Source organism: Acomys minous, assembly GCF_964271855.1.
Source record: "Acomys minous genome assembly, chromosome: 11".
Lineage (NCBI taxonomy): Eukaryota > Metazoa > Chordata > Mammalia > Rodentia > Muridae > Acomys > Acomys minous.
Genome location: NC_140492.1, coordinates 43,706,064 through 43,726,409, shown reverse-complemented (window position 1 = coordinate 43,726,409; position 20,346 = coordinate 43,706,064). Strand labels below are relative to the sequence as shown.

General features: G+C 40.2%; 2 protein-coding genes across 2 annotated transcripts in view; one reads left to right on the top strand and one right to left on the bottom strand.

Annotated features, from left to right (window-relative positions):
• Positions 1–20,346, bottom strand: part of HHLA2 (HHLA2 member of B7 family) — a 165,975-nt gene that overhangs the window by 121,128 nt on the left and 24,501 nt on the right. Inside the window, exon 3 of the mRNA XM_084801988.1 lies at positions 16,115–16,303. The gene's annotated coding sequence lies outside the window, so the exon portion shown is untranslated. The remainder of the gene's footprint in view (positions 1–16,114; positions 16,304–20,346) is intronic.
• Positions 14,603–20,346, top strand: part of IFT57 (intraflagellar transport 57) — a 55,626-nt gene continuing 49,882 nt past the window's right edge. The window contains exons 1-3 of the mRNA XM_084801990.1: positions 14,603–14,938; positions 17,252–17,414; positions 18,544–18,662. Coding sequence (XP_084658116.1) covers positions 14,727–14,938; positions 17,252–17,414; positions 18,544–18,662 — 494 coding nt within the window. The 5' untranslated portion in view covers positions 14,603–14,726. The remainder of the gene's footprint in view (positions 14,939–17,251; positions 17,415–18,543; positions 18,663–20,346) is intronic.

Sequence of the window (20,346 nt, the reverse complement as noted above, 5' to 3'; positions counted from 1 at the left end):
GAAAACAAATCTGGTCATCCACCGTTAAACTATTACCAAGAATGTGGTTCATTAAAACAGGAAAAACTGTTAAAGAAAATAAATATTTCATCCAGAGTGGAGGGTTAGCGAAGGAAGTAGGTGAGTAGCTACTGGAGTTCCACGTTGTGCCCTTATGTTATGGAGACATAATTAACTTAATTTCATTTTAGCAAAGAGAGGGTCAAATCTATTTGATATCAGTGTAGTCTGAAACTGTTGGTCCCAATGTCTCCTCTACAAGGTAACTTTAAGAAAGAGTCAGGACGTTGCTCTCCTGTTAGGAAGAAACTCCCTGGCAGAACTCAGCAATCTTAAGTCTTGATTTCAGTCAGCAGTAACTGAGCTGTCAGCCAGTTCAGCTTGTCAGTTACTCTCTCCTACATTGCTCCTTCATCCTGCTCATTACTTATTGATGCTGTAACCTCAGCTCATTTGAGGTAATTAAGCAATTCCCTTAATAGAGAAGATATACCGGGAGACTGGTGGACCTGATGCCATAGGGAGGCCCAGCAGCTGAATTGGAATTCAAATTTTTGTATGTCTTCTTATGATTCCTAGCCTTAGCTTGCATGAGCTTTGGGCCTCACAAAGCCTGAGTTTGTCCCAGGAGGCTTAATAGCAAGCTAGAAATTTGGCTGCTGTCCTGAATAGAGGGACCATGAAATGATAGGAGCAAGTCCATATTTGCATTTGCGGGAAGGTTACTTTGGGGACAATGTAGACAAAAGACTGAAAGAGGATCAGATCTAAAGGGAAAAGTATAAGAAAGTCATCATTGTATTTCAAGTAAGAATAAAGACCTTTTTGCCTTTTATTTGACAAAGGGAGCTGGTGTTTTCTTTGAACAAGTCAGCTCCTCTGAGGGATTTTTAATATGACTCAGGAAAGCGTTCCTCCCTCTACTTTATTTAGGAACTGTTATTCTTCCTCAAGGAACAGATACCAGAGTAAAAGTTCTGACAATCAGCCTTTGCCTTCCAAAAGTGAAGTGTGAGGTTTCCATGCTCAGTACTGCCTTAAAGGAAATAGCAAGCAGCTGTCTTAAAATGGACTGTCATTCTAAAAATAGAAAGTAGGGAAGTATTCAGTGACTTCAAATGAGAGATAGACAGTATAAGCTATGTCTCTGGGTGGTAAATTCAATTTCTTTAAACATATATTTACAGCCTGTGTTTAATATTCATAAAATGGGCTTCATCTGGGTGAATAAACGTTAAATATCAAAAACCAAAAAACCAAAAAACAGAGAACTGAAGAAGTGTACTATCAGATATTTAATTTTATTTTAAAGTCACAAAACAACCTCCCACTCCCACCCCCATTAAAAACAATACAATACAAAACAAAACAAACAACAATAACAGAAAAACACTTTTACCAGCATCAGCCAAGAAGAAATTTACTGAAGTCAACTAGAAAATTTTGACTTCTGAAAAAGGACAAAAGAAATGTAAATGTTCTACATTCATTTCAAAAAAAAAAAAAGAAGTGAGCTAGTAGATGCTTGGCTATTTTTTCCCTACTGTGGGATGAAGGAAAAAGCCTTCTACCACTGTTCCACAGGTGGCAAAGTTCTCCTGTCTTCCTAGAGGCTTAGACAGCCACGTGATCTTCATACAACTAACTGTACAGTCTTCTTGCAAAAGTACCTCTGCCTGGGATGCCATGGAGAAAGGAAATCAAGCAGAAGTTATGAGTATGCCTCTGAAGTATTACAATTTTTTTAACTGTGTGCCTGGCATATAGAGAGTGCCAAAGAAACACTGAGTGAAAATGACAAGTTGTTTATGAAGTTGCAAGAAGACATGTTAGTTTATGCTCCTGATCTGAGACTATTATGGAGAAAGTTCTTGGGAACATACTTAAGCGCACCTCAATTTGAATTCTCGGTGACTAGATCAGAGATTCCTGTGGCTTGTAAGTTACAGAAATACCTGACTGAACAGGGTAGAGCTTTTACTGAAGTTTACAGATGCACAGAAATAAAAGTCAACAAATGGCCCTGCACCCCATGTCATCAGCTGGAAGGCGTCAGCACCCCCTTTCTTCCCATGCCCAACTCTGCACTGGGCACACAGGGTTAAGCCAGGAACTTAGCTCTAAAGTTTGACTTCTACGGATTTCCTCTCATTGTCCTCACCCTTTGAAAATAAGAAGGAAGACTCAGACTCTTAATGGAGATCATATCCTAAGACATAGGAGTAGAAAAGAAGAACGGCAGAGAGACCAGTGGGGAGCTGAAACAAAATATGACAGGAGATCCCCTTCTCCCTTAAATTTGGCTTGCCTCTCCACATACTTCTACAATTGCAATTTCTAATTATATAGGTCTCCACAATAAAGCATGACTATTGGGGCTATCATGAGTCTTATCGTGGTCCATAACCAATGCCTAACATGTTGTCTGTATTCAAAATGTTTGTTGTGAAAGACAACAACATTAGAAAAGCATTCTGTCAATGTCAAAAAGCCACTGAGTGACACTGTATGCAAGAGTTTGGGCTTTCATGCCCACATCAAAAATGAGAGAACATTTTTCAATTCATGAAGTGATCTATTTAAGTATAGAGTAAAGCAAAATCCACTAAAGATCGAGGAACAAAAATAAAGCATTTGAATTCAACGTTTTATTAGAATGTAGTGGTTTGAGTGACAGACTCCAGAACCCAGGACAAGATGCCAATAATGATTTGTAAAACAGGCAATCAGAAAGGCTGGCATACTGAGTACCACGATGCAGAGTTGGACCACGAAGGTGTGCAATTCCACCCTAGGTAACGTCTAGCAGACATTTTTATTAGGCTCCAGGGAGCCTCATTAGGAGAGGTTTCTACTATGGCATTTATTATTTATTGTCCAGTTTAAATTAATTTTTTCCCAAAGACAAACCGCTGTCCCAGGCTGTAAAGTAATTGGCTCTTTTAAACCTGGCTCTTGAAAAATAAATGGGGTTCTATTTAACCTTCAAGACTCCGACAAATCAGATCAATCCTTCTTGTTAGTACCCAATATACATCAAATCAAAGTGTTGCTATCATATATGATGGAATAGAGGCCTCATCAGAAAATTAGGCCGAATAGTTGAATATTTGTAAGTTACTTGACGTGCTGTTTCTCCTATCTGATGGTTTACATCTTATCTTTTTCTTTATATGTCTAAGAATATCTACTTTGGTGGGTATTTCCTTCCTTCCTCCCTCCCTTCTTCCCTCCCTCCCTTCCTTTCCTTCCTTCCTGATTTGAGATAGACGTCACTGTACGGCTCTGGGTGGCTGGTCTGGATCACAACATGTTGATCAGGCTGTCTTCGAATTCTCAGGAGATCCTCTTGCCTACTTTGAATAATAGGAATATTTTTGTAAACTACTGGATCTGGAGAGATGGCTCAGCAGTTAAGAATATGTACTGCTCCTGCCTTGGACCCAAGTTCAGTTTCCAGCACTTATGGGATCAGATGCCTTCTTTTGGACACTGTAGTCATCTGTACTCACGTGTGCAAATCCCCACATGCAGACATCCCTATATAAACATAACAAAACACTAATATTAATCTTAATGATGATGGCTGTCTTGAAAGTTGATGCTACCTCCTTTCAGCAGGCCCGCATTGCCATTCCCCAGCTGTTAAGAGCATTGCATGATATGTTCATAAGTGCAACTTTCTCACCAATGAGTCACTGCACTCATAGGCGCTTGGGGAAGCTCAAAGCATCTAATGGGACAAAGCCATTAAAAACTAGCATACTAAATTCAGACCCTACTCTCCACTCAACTGTGAAGAACATCCTGTCCATCCGCTAGATCTGGGTAGGGGTTCAAAGCTTACTGCACATATTGTCCTTGGCTCGTACCATAGTTTGAGCAGGACCCCTGCGCCCAGATCTGCTCATCATAATGTTCTTCTTGTAGGTTTTTAGGACCCTCTGGATCCTTCTATTTCCCCATTCTCCCATGTTTCTCTCACCTAGAGTCCCAATAGGATGTCCTCCCCTCTGTCCCACTTTCCTGGTAAGTGAAAATTTTCATGGGACATGCCCCTTGGGCTAGTGTCCAGACATAAGTGAGTATATACCATTTGACTCTTTCTGCTTCTGGGTTAACTCACTCATTATGATCATTTCTAGTTATACATCCCCTGGATGGGGAGGCCTGGTGGCACTCAGAGGAAGGATAGCAGGTTACCAAGAAGAGACTTGATACCCTGTAAGCATATACAGGGGGAGAAGGTCCCCTTCAGACACAATCATAGGCTAGGGGAGTAAGGGGAAAATGGGAGGGAGGGAGGAATGGGAGGATACAAGGGATGGGATAACAATTGAGATGTAATATAAATAAATTAATAAAATACATTTTAAAAAAAACTAGCATACTTCTCCCACATGGGGAAGATTAAAAGTGCGTTTTCCTGGAACATATGATGAATTGTTTCTGATGTCCTCCAAAGGGGACAGATGATGCTAATGGACAGCTAATGCTAACGCTAATTCTAATGCTAATGCTAACTGATAATCGTGGTAAAGTTTGCTTCTCTGAAAGAGTCATTTCAACTTTTTCTAGAATTTCATTGCTGGCAAAATTAAAGGAGTGGGTCTTAAAAAGGAAGCCTACAAGTATTTCTGTGTTTAAAATGTCTATGGGTATTTAGTTAAGTAGAGGGTAACATTTATCTTTGACTATCAATTATTAATGAAGGTATGGATGTAAAGTAAATGTTGTATAAAATATAACATCCATAAAATACTATTTTATTTCACCCATTTAAAGAAAGTTCTTTTCCTAAGATTTGTTGACTGTCACCCTTCTCACAGTTCTAGCTGTCACTTATCCCAGTTTAAGAATATGCTTGTCCTAGCTAGGAAAATTATCTTTGGAAGCAATTTTTACCTTCCTATATTCTCCTCTACACCTTGTTGCCAAGCACTAAAATACACATTGCAAAGTCATCCACCTTCTTCAGTGTGCAGATGAGTGGGTCTCTGATTCTTGTCCCTTTTCTTGAGTTCTTCAATTTTTTGTCTAATTGTTTCGTCCAATCCCAATATTTTTGCTTTAACTTCTTATATTTTCTTCTTCTTTTTTTCTCCTTTAATTAATTTATTTATTCACTTTACATCCTGATCACAACCCCCCCCACTAGTCCCTCCCTACATACACCCTACCCTCTTTTCCCCCTGTCCTTCTCAGAGGAAGGGGAGGTCCCCAATAGGTACCAACCTGGCCTGGCACATTAAGTCTCTGCAGGACTAGGAACATCCTCTCCCACTGAGGCCAGACAAGATAGCCTACTTAGGGGAATGGCATCCGAAGGCAGGCAACAGAGTCAGAGAAGGCCCCCCACTGCAATTGTTGGGGTACCCACATGAAGACCAAGCTGCACACTTGCTAAATATGTGCAGATGTGACCAAACCTGTGAGCCCCCATGGGCCCACGTCAGTTGACTCTGTAGGTTTTCTTGTGGAGTCCTTGACCCCTCTGGCTCCCTCAATTGTTTCCCCAACTCTTCTATGTGACTCTGTGAGCTCTATCTAATGTTGAGCTATTCATCTCTGCCTCTGTTTCCATCAGCTGCTGGGTGAAGCCTCTCAGGGGAGTTATCCTAGGCTCCTGTCTATGAGCACAGCAGAGTAACGTTAGTGTCCGAGATTGATTTTCTCCCATGGGATAGGTCTCTGGTAGGGCCAGTCTTTGGTTGGCCATGCCCTCAATCGTTGCTCCATCTTCGTCCCTGTACATCTTGTAGGCAGGACAAATTTGGGGTTGAAGGTTTTGTGGGTAGGATTGTGCCCTTATTCCTCCACTGGAAGTCCTACCTGGCTACAGGAGGTGGACACTTCAGGCTCCATATCCCCCGCTGCTAGGAGTCTCAGCTAGAGTGACCCCCATAGGCTTCCTAGGTTCTCCCCTATCCCAGGTGTCTGGTAAGACGCAGAGATGAGTGCAATCTCTGATTTCCATTCTCTCCCCTGGTCCTCTCCCCTCACTTTCTCTACTCCTAAACCCCTCCCCTGCTCCCCTCCTCATCCTCCCTCCTACGCAGGTCACCCTGCACAAAACTCAAGTCCAAGTGAATCAAAGATGTCAACATAAAACCAGATACATTAAATCTAAGAGAAGAGAAAGTGGAGAACAGCCTTGAACATATTGCCTCAGGAGACAACATCCTGAACAGAGCACCAACAGCTCAGCCACTAAGATCAACAATTAATAACTGGGAGGGACCACATGAAAACAAGAGGCTTCTGTAAGGCAAAGGACACTGTCAATAGGACAAAACAGCAGTCAACAGAATGGGAAAAGATCTTCACCAACCCTACATTTGACAGAGGGCTAATATCCAAAATATATAAAGAAGTTAGACACCACAAAAAACCCAAATTACCTAATTTTAAAAATGGGATATGGAGCTAAACAGAGAATTCTCCCTCAGAGGAATCTCTAATGTCTGAGAAACACTTAAATGTTCAATGTCCTTAGTCATCAGGGAAATGCGAATCAAAATGACTCTGAGATTCCATATTACGCCCATCAGAATGGCTAAGACCAAAAACTCAAGTAACAGCACATATTGGAGAGGATGTGGAGAAAAGGGAACACTCCTTCATTGCTGGTGGGAGTGCAAACTTGTACAACCACTTTGGAAATCAATCTGGCACTTTCTCAGAAATTTGGGAATAGTTCTTCCTCAAGACCCAGATATACACTCCTGGTTATATACCTGAAAGATGTTCCACCATACAACAAGGACAACCATCTTCATAACAGCTTTATTCATAATAGTCAGAATCTGGAAACAATCTAGATGTCCCTTAACTGAAGAATGGATAAAGAAACTGTGGTATACAGACAGAATTCTGCTGAAAAATGAGCAAGCTTAGATGCAGGCAGAGTCGACGGCTGAACTCTGCCAAGACAGGGTAAGCAAATCTTCAATAGTTCCTGCCTCACAAATATGTCTGTCAGATACATTGGGCTTGAAGGCTGAAGATGATGCTCCAATGTTATAGAGAGTGTTGGGTGACTGTTCAGGTAGCAAACTGTCTCTGTCATTTTTTTCATTTTGGAAAGCTGCTAACCTGCACTTCCAGTTCACTCAGGAATTTAAGTTTTATTTTTTCTCAAAATTCTGATGGGGTTGAAGAAAAGATAGTTTAGTCTTACAATTAAGTTTAGTTGGTTAGGGATTAAGATGTTTTTTAGATCAAAATAGATGTTTTAAGTTAATAGATATGAGATATGATAGATATGGAATTTCATTCAGAAATTTATACACAATAAGATAGGAAAGATGTTTACTTCAAGTTTGCCAAATACAAACAGCCAAATCACTATGGATGTAACATTTATATAATACTTGATTTTCTCATGGTTCTTCCTGCTGTATGTAATTTATTTTATTCATGTGTAATAATATAAATATATATTTTAGAAAAAAGACATAATAAAAAATTTTTAAAGAACCTGGTACATTTACACAATGGAATACTACTCAGCTATTAAAAACAAGGACATTAAGAAATTTGCAGGCAAAGGATTGGAACTAGAAAAAAAAAATCATCCTGAGTGAGGTAACCCAGACCCAGAAAGACAAACATGGTATGTACTTACTTATAAGTGGATATTAGCCATAAAGTACAGGATAACCATGGCACAATCTACAGATACAGACCTGTACAATCTACAGATACAAGGAGGGCCTGTAACAAGGAGGGCCCAAAGGAACAGGCTATACAATCATTTCTTAGCCCAAGAAAATTGAGCATCAGTGCTCTGGGGCCCGGGTCTCTCCTACATTCATCCCAGGACTCTGGGCACACGGGATGGGACACTCTATGGTCAAAGTTTAAGATAATGATTTATTTTCAAGATTGAGCATAATTTGGTTATTGAAAGTTGTGACACTAAGTACCATTGTAAGACCTGGGGGGCTAGGTCCTACTTCCCTGAGACCACTGAGACATGAGAGTCCAGTCCGATGCAATCACCAAGGGATGCTTTATTGATCCATTGCAATGGGGTCTACCAAGCTCTACTGAGCTGGAGACACCGAATAAGCAAAGCTTGGGTCTTTTATACTCTTACAGAAGCAGAACTTAGTACAAACATGATTGGTTAGTTGACCTTTAAAGCGATTGGTTACTAGTTATTTCATCCGTGAGGGGGCAAGAGCTCAGCTCAGGACAGCATGTGCTGTCAGGTGTTCAGGACAGGTATGAGGGTGTGGATTTTCTCGGAAAGTATAGAACAACCCTGAGGCCATCTCTGAAGGTACCGAGTGGCCAGGGTTGAAAAACAACTTTTCTGTCTTTTCACGATAATGATAGAAATCAAATGCATAGTAGAAATGGCTATGCTTTTTAAAAAGTTACCTGTGCATATTTAATATCTAAATAGCTAATGTATGGGATTTGGGTCTATTAGAAAAGCAAACTGACTTGTAATTTAAGTTTACTGTATGTGCTATCTTAATTCATTCTGTGTTGCTGTAATAAAGTACAGATTAGGTAATTAAAATAATTCCTTCAGTTCAACAGGCTGGAAAGCCCAAGACTGCAGGGGTGGGGGTGAGAGTGGGGGGGCACATCTGGAGGAGTCATTCAGGTGAATCAGCCTACAGTGGAAAAGGGAAGATCACATACAGTATAGTTGAAGAGACAGGCAGAGTAAACCCTCTTCCATAACAGATATTAACGAACTCATGAGAGTGGAGGGCAGCCCCCACGTCATCTAAAAGCCTCCCTTGTGGCTCTACCACCCAATAGCGCTACGCTAAGGATCAAGTCTGAAACATCATTAGGGGGGTACATATTCAAACCATAGCTGTAACTGGGTAACTTATTTAAAATTTTTTTTTAAAATTTTACCTCCATGTTTGTGTGTTAGAAAACTTAGTAGAATTTATCCTTCTCCTTTCCTTGTCATTCAGACTAAGAGGCATCAGTATCTGGATCAGTTTGACAAACACCATTAATATAAGTTCAGCACATTTGTGAACACTTTAAAATCTGTATATAAGTTGTAATTACCTCTTGTGCTTGACGGTCACAAATCTGCATTTGTAAACTGAATACAATCTGAGTAAAAAACCAGAACAAGGCTGTTCAAATTTGAGAGCTCTATCTAAAACATTACTAAATCAAATCTCCTTCATGGTAAAGGCATCCCAGACATATTTTCTATGCATGAAGTTCATCCCCAAGCCCTGGGAACTCACAATGATGTATGATGTTCAGATATTTATAAAAACAATGCTTGCGGCAAAACAAATTCATGCATAATAAAAAAAATGCCCCGTCTTTGAGAAGGCGAGTTTTCTATTTCTAATAGTCAGTTCACATAGGGCATTCATTTAACCTTTGGTGACCAGCCCTTTAAAAGCCATTTGCAATGTCAAATCTGCATTTTGAACAGTGGCTCTCATCCAGACCCTGACTTCTATCCCTACCCCTACTAAACAAACACACGATCCAGGGCCATTTGACAACGTTTAAAGATGTTTTTGGTCATCAAAACAAGTGTGGGTGTTACTGCAGTCTAATGGGTAGTAGCCTGGTATATTTTTTTAAAAATCTGCAGAACAGAAAAAATTCCCAGACACATACATATAAAACAAGAAACTGTCAGTCTAAAGTGTTAATGGTACCAAGTCCAGGTGTGATATATATTACACCTAAAGGTTCCTAACATGGGTTTGTAATGCTCACTTTATGTGCTTTAGAGCCTAAGTCATGGGTAGCTTTCTTCTATATCGATCACAAACATCATTCTTCTCTGGTTATTACCTAGTATTATTTTTATACCTGTGTAACAAGATTATTATGTTTGTCTTTTATACACACACACACACACACATATGTACATACATATTTTTATTTTGCAAAATCCTTCGCCTAAGTTAACAACTCTCTGTTTTCCTCTCAACTTATCACACATACTTTACAATGGTGTCTTCAATACAAGTGGGATTTAAAGGATGAGAATCAGAAATGTAATTGTTTCCATGTGGCTGGCCCATAGCTTCTTACCGTTTTGTGACTTGTTCATCTTTCCTCACATCTTCAGTGCAGTGCATTTCCATGGAAAGCCTTGTCTATTTCCAGGCGATTTCCTAATGATTCGTGTAATAAAAAGTTCCACTTTTATTGGGAAACTTGCTATATTGTATTGTAATTCCTTTCTTGTATTTCTCTAAAGTATACTTTCATGTATAAAACACCAGAGCAGTATTCTTTGGCAATGACACTGATTTTCCCATTTGTGAAAACTGTAATATGTATTTAGGTTTCAGTAAGGTTTAACCATTTTTCTCAATAGTATTTATTTACAGACATGTGCATTTTTGGAATTGACTCTTTTATTTGTTTCTTTGCCTCCAGTAAATTTTTTTTTCAATGATAGGTGGAAAACTCTGAGCTCTCTTAAAAGCTTCAGTCTAGACTTTTTGGATTCCTTTGCCTACACCACCTGGGCATCCAGCTATAGTACACGATGCACTAGCTATTGTTTTTATCCTGCTTAGGGGAATCATTCTAACATTCGCATTTGAATGTGACCTTTTTTCTTTCTAGAATTTTCACAGCACTTACCAGATTGAAGGAATTTAAAGCTTTCTGCTCAGATACTGATGTGGCATATTGATTGGTTTGAGTGGGTGGCATTTACAAACCATCAGACACAGGTACCCTCCCTGATCTTAGTTACTACTTAAAAGCAGATTTAAGTGAGTTCCTTTTGAAACAGAGTCCTTCCCTATACTAAGAGAAGAATGATGCTTTTTATTACTGGACATTAGAAGTTGCTGCTGAAATGAGTGTGTATAGGCAAACCTATTAAAACAAACTTTATCTTCCATTAGTTAAACACACATTCCCTTATCATTTTCCTACAATTTATCACCGTTAGAAGCTTGAATTGGTTTTCCTTTGTTTTGCCACTTCGCTACTATGTATCATTCACATTTGTATTAATAAAAAATCAAGGAGTATGTATTCTTTTGATCTTAAGTGCTTCTTTCTAAGCAGGATTCCATGTGCACAGGATTCTAGCAAATAAAATTTATGTCTTTTCTTCTGTTAAGCTCCCAGTGTGGAATTTAGTTCTCCAGCATAGGCCTAGTCAGAGAACCCAAGAGGAAAAAAAAATTGTTTTCATCCTTATAGTTTCAGTTTCAAAGAAATCTTATTTAATTAGTGATTTTCTGATTTATTTATTTGTTTGTTTGTTTATGGCCTTCCCCATGGGTGGTGCTGAGCCCTTTCTAACAACAACAACAACAACAACAACAACAACAAAAGATATTTTAGTCAGTCTCTGTTGTTATAACAGAGGAGCTGAGATTAAGAAATTTATGAAGATATGAGATCCATCCCAGTCTGGGATGTCCAGGAGGATGGTACAAGTGTTTAACCAGCTGTTTGTGACAGTCTCATGTTTTGCCAACTCATGGCAGAAGGCAGAAGGCAGAGCACATGCAAAGAGAGAAAACGGATCGAATTCCCACTATAGTCAACCTAAGCCCCTGATAAGACCATCACTTCAGTCGGTAGAGCTCTTTCTTCATGGCCCAAAACCCTCCCACTAGCCTGACTTAACAAAGAAGTAGTTTGTTTGTTAAGCCTGCCCAAGCCTGGTTGACTTATTCCCTGTATTGGAAGGCTCATCAAGAAAGCCTCATTCAGTCTTTGAACTTCTGCCTTTTACTATCAGCTTTGCTAAGCACCTTTCCAGGAAATCCATTTAGCTTAAACCAGCTTTGGCTGGGATTCCGTTTAGTTTCCCGAGATTAGCTTGCATACAGACATAGAAAGGCTTTTAAACACCTTGCAAACTACTTCCAGTCGTTTCATGGATGTTGGGTAAGAAGTAAAACCAACTGAAGCCTGACCACAAATAGTGGTCAAAAGGACCGCAAGGGTAAGTCTTTGCAGGAAGTACGCAGGCGGCCAGGCCACATTCCGATCTCCTTAAGCTCTCTCTGACTGCTTAGGCAAAGAGTCAGGCTTGCAAGGAAAGAGGAAAAACTATTAAAAATACAGTGTGGAGTAAGCAATGGTGGCACATGCCTTTAAGATCAGCACTTAGGAGGCAGAGGCAGGTGGATCACTGTGAGTTCAATGCTGGCCTTGGTCTACAGAGTGAATCTGGGACAGCCAAGGCTACACAGAGAGACCCTGTCTAGAAACACCTCCCCCTCCCCCCAAAAAAATCTACAGCACGCAGCCTCCAGTGGCTGAGATAACTAGAAGAGGATAGGAGTGTATATTCTCATTAAGGGAACTACCCCCATCAAGGGAAAGGCTGCTGGTTGTTGGCAGCTCTTACAGATAAACAAGGAAATGTGAAAACATCTGAGCCTTTCAAATATGGATGATATTTCTGTGTTCTTTCCTATTTTTCCCCATGGAAAACCATAATGTGTTGAAGAATTGGATTCTCTCTCTTTTTATTTTCTATGTGCCAGAATTATTGGGGATAGTTTATACATTAGTTTGTTCTTTCTTCTCCCTCTCTTTTTCTCCCTCTCCCTCTCTCTCTCTTTCCCTCTCTCCCTCTCTCTCCCCCCTCTCCTTCTCTCTCTCTCCCTTTTTCCTTTCTTCACATTTACAATGGAAAACTGATTCTTTACCTGCTTACAAACTCAGGACAGTCAAGGAAGAATGGCTGGATTCTATACCAAGTATTATTTTTCCCCAAGTCAAAATATATACATTATTGAAAGTCAGCCAGAAAGCAGTGTTTGACTATTTTCCTACTGTGCTGCCTAACCTTCCAAGAGTGTCAGAACATCTTATGTAGGCAGCATGCTCTCAGCGAACATCAGAGAGACATTCAAGAATCACTGAAAAATCATGGACTGCTTGTTGGTTAATGAAATACCCCCAAAACAAATACCTGAATATCTGTGGCTCTTATTTTATTCCTAAAAATGCTTCACTTCTACCTTGTGATGCTCTCGACTTCCACATGTGGTCATTGGAGGTGGATGTGTCTGGGGTAGTCACTGTTGTAGGAAAGCTGAGAAAATCAAATACTAATTTGTTAGGAGGCTCTAGGGTCTAACTCAACTTTCCCATTCAACTTTGCTAATCGCCAGTGGCTCATGACTTGTAAGCAATGTTATCTAAAAAGCAATTCTTGGGCTATGGATATGGTTCAGTGGGTAGACACTGCACTATAGGAATGTAGACCTAAGTTTGGATCCCCAGAACCTATATAAAAGATAGGCGCCATAGTGTGGGTGTATTAGTCCTATAGCAACATGAGAGGCGGGGATGGGAGAATCCCCTAGAGGCTTCCAGGCCAGTAACAAGCAACAAGAGGCCCTGTCTTAAACAAAGTGGTAGCTGAGAGCTGATACTAAAGGTTGTCATCTGATCCCAACATGTGCATAATCCCACTCACAAATGAATATGCACACACACTCATTGCACACTTATTCATTAGACACACACACACACACACACACACACACACACACGGGGATGTTTAGAAGAAATGCCATTATCCAGTTATCTGTGGACTTCTCCCCTTTAGTAGTTTGATGTGTGTCTTTCATCTCATGAATAGAATATGATTCTTCTACATTATTTAGCATGTGGTACAGGATGTTAACGTTGCCTTGACTGTCACCAGATAAAACTAAGAATTGTTTCACCTCTCGCTTCTGAGTTACCTAAGAAGCAGCTGAGCATCTACTCCTTGCTCCACTTCTTTGGCGGTTATGAAAATTGTCCAGTGCAGTATTTTTCTTAAGAATTATAGGGATATGTCACATCTGTGGTCAGTTAAGTCTCCTTCTTTGTACTTTTTGGGGTCAATACCTGCAGACACAGTAGCAGAAATGCCCTTGTCTACACTAAGCGCCGCAATGCAGAACGTCCTTTCCAGAGAGTATATTTTGTTGGATTTCACTAGTCCTCAAGAACTTACATCTACATGGGCTTGGAACAGATTGACAAAATGCGAGGGTGGTAAAAATCCTTCCCCAAACCTGCTTTGTTTTTAATCCCTTCAACCATCAGGTGCCCATTCCTAGCTGCCCTCATCCAATTAACCACTTTCCTAACATTGGAGTAAAATAGAATCATTGTAAGACTTCAAGTCTTATTTAGAATACTCTAGTAAGTCTAGTATTACCTAATAACCGGTTAAGAAACAGACAAAAGCAGTCTTGTGGGCGGCATTTCTAAGGTAACATGAAACTAAGGACAGCGAGTTTCACCACAACTAAGAAAACTTCCCACTTTGAGAAAATAAGCGTAGCCTCCAACACTGTGTTTCGCTTCGTTTCAGTCCTTTGAACTGCTACCCAGGTAACCAGACGTTCATTCAGCAGCCCTGAGCAAGCCATCAGATCCTGTTTGACTCTTGGCAGCACTGAGTGTGCAGAGCCAAACAGCCGCCTACCCTGCGCCTTTAAGGTTCTAGAGAACCAGTCACCAGAAGCAGGGAAAGAGACGCCACGCCCACGGGGCGGAGCTATCTACAAGGCCAGGGGCGGGCATAGCAGCGTGACGTCATGTAGGACGCTAGCCTTGGTTGGCTACAATTTTAGAGAGGCTGGGCGCGAAGGAGGCGGGGTTTGGTTGCCGTGGTGACGGGCTGCCCTGGTAACGGTGGCGGCTTTGCCGGCTGCGCCGTGCAGGCGGCGAAGGCCGCAGAGATCCCTGCCCGAGCCCCACGCCGGGCACTGTGTGTCTGAGCTGCGATGGCTGCGGCGGCAGCGGTGATCACGCCATCCGGCTTGGAGGATGGGGTGTCTCGGGCTCGCGGGGAAGGCGCAGGGGAGGCGGTGGTGGAGCGCGGGCCCGGCGCGGCCTACCACATGTTCGTGGTGATGGAAGACTTGGTGGAGAAGCTGAAGCTGCTCCGCTATGAGGAAGAGCTCCTCCGAAAGAGCAATCTGAAGCCTCCATCCAGGTGCGTGCCTTGTCCCGGGCTCTCGATGCTGGTTGGGTCCAGGGGACGCTCCTCCTCCGTGAGGCGAAAATCCCTCTTCCTCTGTCTTCCTTGCCCAGGAAGGGAACTTCTGCACCGAGGGAGGTGGAGTTTTCAGACTTTCTCATTTTGTGGAGAAAGTAAACAAGTTTTGTAATGGCAGGGAGAGCTGGGGGAAGACAGCCTGCCCATTCTTTAAAACATACACTCACAGACTGCCAAACACAAATCTTGTTTTAAAGGTAATAAAATACCCATAGCAGAAAGGGTAAAGAAACCACTTAGATTTCTTTCTAGTTTTTGTTTTCCTTCCCAGACTTTGTAAACTAACAACTGAGTACTTAGGCCCTTGCTGAGGAGCACCATTTTTTGTAATAAGTAAACTTGTGGGCTAATTGCTGTGGTTCAAAAGACTTAATGCACGTGCAGAAGCAATATTCTTAGAAACTGAAAAGTGGAGAAGGTAAATGAAGTGATATGTTGGAATGGCTCTCACTATAGGACCTAAAGTTATGTACTTGCTGTAGCAGAGAAAGTTCGGACAATCCTGAAGGCAGTGCCCTTAGCTGCCTAGAGTGACAGCACCCTCTCATGTAATCCTGGTAGCTTAGAGATACGTGTTTGGTTGCTTTTCCTCTTCTTTAATGCTTGTATTTGTTTTATTCTGTAAGAGGCGATTAAAATGAATTATCTAGAGTACACTCCTTTGCTGTCTACAGATAGGCTCAAATAGTTTCTCTTGACCGTTTTGAGCTCTTGCCCTCTTCCAGACACAGGTGTTGAAAGATTCTTAGGCTTTCATACAAACTGGCCATGTCTGAGCCATGTCTGCAGCATAGCAGAGTTATGTCCGTACAGAGTTAGTCTGTAAAAGCAGAAAAGTCAGAGAAGAAAGTTCATCTTGATCCTGATCCATGCTACAAGTTTTAGGATTGGGATTATTATATAAAATGAGTTGATCATAGTAAAATAGAGGGCCTACATTCTCAGGGTTGATAAAAATATGGTGATATTTTCAAGTGTATTTGTCAAACAAAGGGAGAGTGGTCTTGTTACTGTTAATACTTTGCTGTACTGAAACTCAAAGGTTGAGCAAGATGCTTTGGATCATGGATTTGTGAGGACATATTCTAGCTAATAGTTCAAAGTGTTACTTACCATCAGACCAACAAGTCAGCACCACAATGTAAGAAGAAATTCTCCAGGCTCTTGTCCAGGTCTGCCTTTTCACAAGTTCTAGAGACAAACTATCTGTTTCATCAACCCTTCTTGGTGATTCTGACGTACCTATTACTTGAGAACCACCATCACAGGGCCACAATATCTGTTAGTGTCCATTCTTCTGACCTTGAGTGTCAGTTGATAAGGAAAAAAAAAACATCATTGGTGGGTCTTTGTAAGCCTGTACCTGAAAAAAGATCACGACCCTTTAAATTTTCCTAGCTTTCTGTTTTCTTCTAGAGCATGTGTACTTTCTGGATGGAAAAAGTTTAGGAAATAGCATAGACCACTGATTCTTACGTCATTGGTTACAATTGCTATATAAACATTCTATCAGTGTAATATGAATAGCTACATAAAGGAAGAAAAGGCAATCTCTAATTCACTTTCTTGAATGATGCTTCTCATCCCCTGTAACCCTCCTATGGCACTGTATAAATCATATCCCCATGGGAGCAGATTTAGTACAATAAGGGAATTAGCAGACTCCAGCAGTTGTGATGCAGGGGCGGGGAGGTGGCAGAGGTTCTTAGTTCTTTCTGCAACCCTGGACCATGTAGGTTGGGACCTGTGTTGTGTTCTGGTCCCATTAGTTATGCTTCTCCACGAATGAGGGATGCTCCTGCTTTCCCCATGTAGCAGTACTTTAGGGGTTGATTTGAAAACGAAGCTAAGATGGGAACAACTGTTTGACATAGATGATGGGTTACAACAGTAAAAACATGATCAATTACTGGTCTGTCAAATCCCAAGATTCTCATAATCCACACTTGCCGTGTGTAGGGGAACTCACTAATGATGTGCTACTCCAGTGGGTCTCACCGAAGCTCCGTGGACTCATTCTCCAAAGTATACTCCCTTCCATTCCCTGTTGAAAGGCTTCTGATCACATAGTTTGTGTGCTGTAGTGATTGCCCCAGCGATACTGGTTCAAAACTTTGTGAGTGCTGTGACTCACTAGCTAGTACAAGAGTATTGATGAAAGCTTCTTTGAGAGCCAAATTTAGCAACGTTGGACTTGTCTGTGCGATTTGCTTTATCTGACTCCTCTCATCTTCCCTTGCTCTGAGACAGACACTACTTTGCTCTGCCCACCAACCCTGGTGAGCAGTTCTACATGTTTTGCACTCTGGCTGCGTGGCTGATCAACAAAACAGGGCGTCCCTTTGAGCAGCCTCAAGAATACGACGATCCCAATGCAACTATATCTAACATACTCTCTGAGCTTCGCTCGTTTGTAAGTGACGTACTTTCTTTTCCATGTTCCTAAACTATGGGTTTCAGTATTAACAATTCAGTGACAGATGCTAGCCCTTTATATGACCTTTTTGGAATAGTAGACAGACAGACAGACAAATAATAGTTGGCTGATACTGGTGGTTTTTAAATTTAGTTTAAACCATTCCTTGAATGGTTATGAATTCCACTTCTTAAAATGTTACTGTAGACTCTCTTTAGCCCCAAGTAATAACACTTAATTTTGGCAACTCTCAATAGTGAACTCTTAGGCAGTCGGCTCGTCCTTCCCTTCAAGAGTTAGAAAGCCAAACTCTGTGCTTTGAAAGGATCTTGGGTTTGTTTGGGTTTCTCATCTGTACTCTCATTTCTGACTTTTCCTGGAGAAGGGCATTAAGACATTTTGGATATAGGTTTCTAATTTTTAATAAATGAACCACTATACTCTTGTTTTAAAAGTATATTTTACCATGCCAGTAGTTTTTATGGTTTTTTCACTAATGATTTATTTTCTTGCTATGATATAACTCCTTTTATTATTTATTTATTTATTTTTACAGAAAGTTAGGTGTTTATGTCCTTTATGTCAGCTACAGTATATTTTTTAAGCAGAGACAATAAATTAAGATATTAAAAAATGATAAAGGAAAGATTTGCTGGTTTCTAGCCTGAACACAGTCACAAGAGCTCACCCCTTAATTTGCCTCTAGATTTTCCTGAGGCGTGATGGGTAAGACAGCACAGCAGTGTTCAGCTGGCATGTACTATTCTCCACAGTCAGCATTCTAATAGACGTGAAAATCCTAATTGTTGACAAAGCTGGGCATGAGGAGGTCATGGGCGTGAGGAGGATCACAGGGTGGTGGGGTGGACCTGGGAGGACTGGGCAGCCCATGTGATCGGGGTGTAACTGCCTTTTAATTTGGTCTTTAAACAGAAACATATTTTCCTTTGGGTAAATATATAAATGGATTGAAAAGACCTAAGAAATGAGTGCCTAACAAGCAAAACAATTATCTATATATGAAATCACTTGAAAAGTGTAAAAATTATACACGTGGTCAATAGTTCTTTGCTGAGACTGTCTTGACATCTGGATATAACCACAAATATTGTCTGTGTCTTTTCAGGGGAGGACTGCAGACTTTCCTCCTTCAAAGTTAAAGTCCGGTCATGGGGAACACGTATGCTATGTTCTTGATTGCTTAGCCGAGGAAGCATTAAAGTATATTGGTTTCACTTGGAAAAGGTAACTATTACCTCACAGGCAATACTGCTATTATGTACCTAACATTGGTGCTTTGTTTTCTGAAGTGCAGAGCTGTTTAATTAAACTGACAAGAGCCGACTGTTCTAACCTCACAATGGTACTGAAGTCTAAGTCTAGACAAAATGAGAATGCTCTCCAAATCTATTCTGAAGTAATGTCATCCTTCCCAAGGCTGCTTCCTGCTTATAATTATTGAAGGTTTAGCTTAACTGGATACAACCTGGCCAATTTGGAAAAACCTTCTAAAATTCTTTGTGCCTGTATATATTTATCCTCACAACTGTTGTGTGTGCATGTAGAGGTAACCAAAAGCCTCATATTTAAGTGGAAAAAAGAAATGAATATAGTACTGGGTGTGGGATTTCCTTTTCCCTTTGCTTAGTGCAGGAATAATGCTGAGGAAACCACTTGATGTCCTCTTGGACAGCATTCATAGCTTTTATTTTACCTGAAACACATTGTTTATTTTTTATGGTATTAAAATAATTTACAGGTATAGCTTTGTTGCTACAAGTCTTGTCAATCGTTTATCATATGTATTTTATGGTAATTAGCATAGTACCTTGTCACATGAGAATAAAACATAACTTACCATTGGTTTTCAGATTTGAGTGAACTTCTATAGCTAGAAGGGAGGTATATATTATTCTGTGTTAATATATTAATACATATGCAATTACATTTATGTTAAATTTACTTCTGTTTAGTATTTCTAAAACTTCTGAAAATGTGTGTGTATGTATGTATGTATGAACGTATGCAAGGGATATTATGCAGACTGAGCAAACCAAATTTATGTATTTAGGAATAGTTAACCACATATATATGTAACAACAATGAAAGATAAGAAGGAGTAGGTATTACATGGGAGGGTTTGGAGGGAAGAAAGTGAGGAGGAAATGATATAATCTCCAAAGAAATTATTAACACTTCCTTAATTTAGGCTGTCATTGGACTGAAGCATATTAAACAACTGGCATCCCTGACTTTGGAGCAAGCACATGGCGTTTCCTTTGCTTCAGTCCAAACATCCATTCAGCGCATTGTAAAGGATGACTGCAGTCCTTAGCCTTTGTCTGTCCTGTGGCTTATAACTTGGATCATTTGTAGGAACTGTATGTACATGGAAGAAGAAAGGAGAACTTTGGAAAAGTAATAACCATTGGAAACTCTATCACCTGTGTAATATATAAATTCTACAGAACTTTCTTATTTATAAATGATTGTTTCTATTCCTCACTGTCAAACTATTCTTAGAAGAATATTGTTTTTGAGATAATTATCTAACTAGTGAAAAATTGGAAAATGTATCATATAAACTTGACTTGGTTCATAATATTTTTCTTCCTTCTTATTACATGTTAATCTTTATATTTTGTTAACATGCTTGAAATGCAGATTTTTAGTACTAGTTGCTAAAGTAAGTTCAGATACATGAGTGTTTTTTAATGTAGAAATCAGTAGATCCTCAGGGAGAAATGGTTGTCCAGTACATAGTGTTGGAACCACTAATTGGACTTTAGAATAAGAATCAAGTTTGTTACTGATATAAAAACAGACTGCAGATCTCAGCAATGTGAATTGAAAAATAAAGCTATAGATACACTAAGAGATAAAAGAGATGTAGGGAGGTGTGACTTGATGTATGTTTTAAATGTTTCAT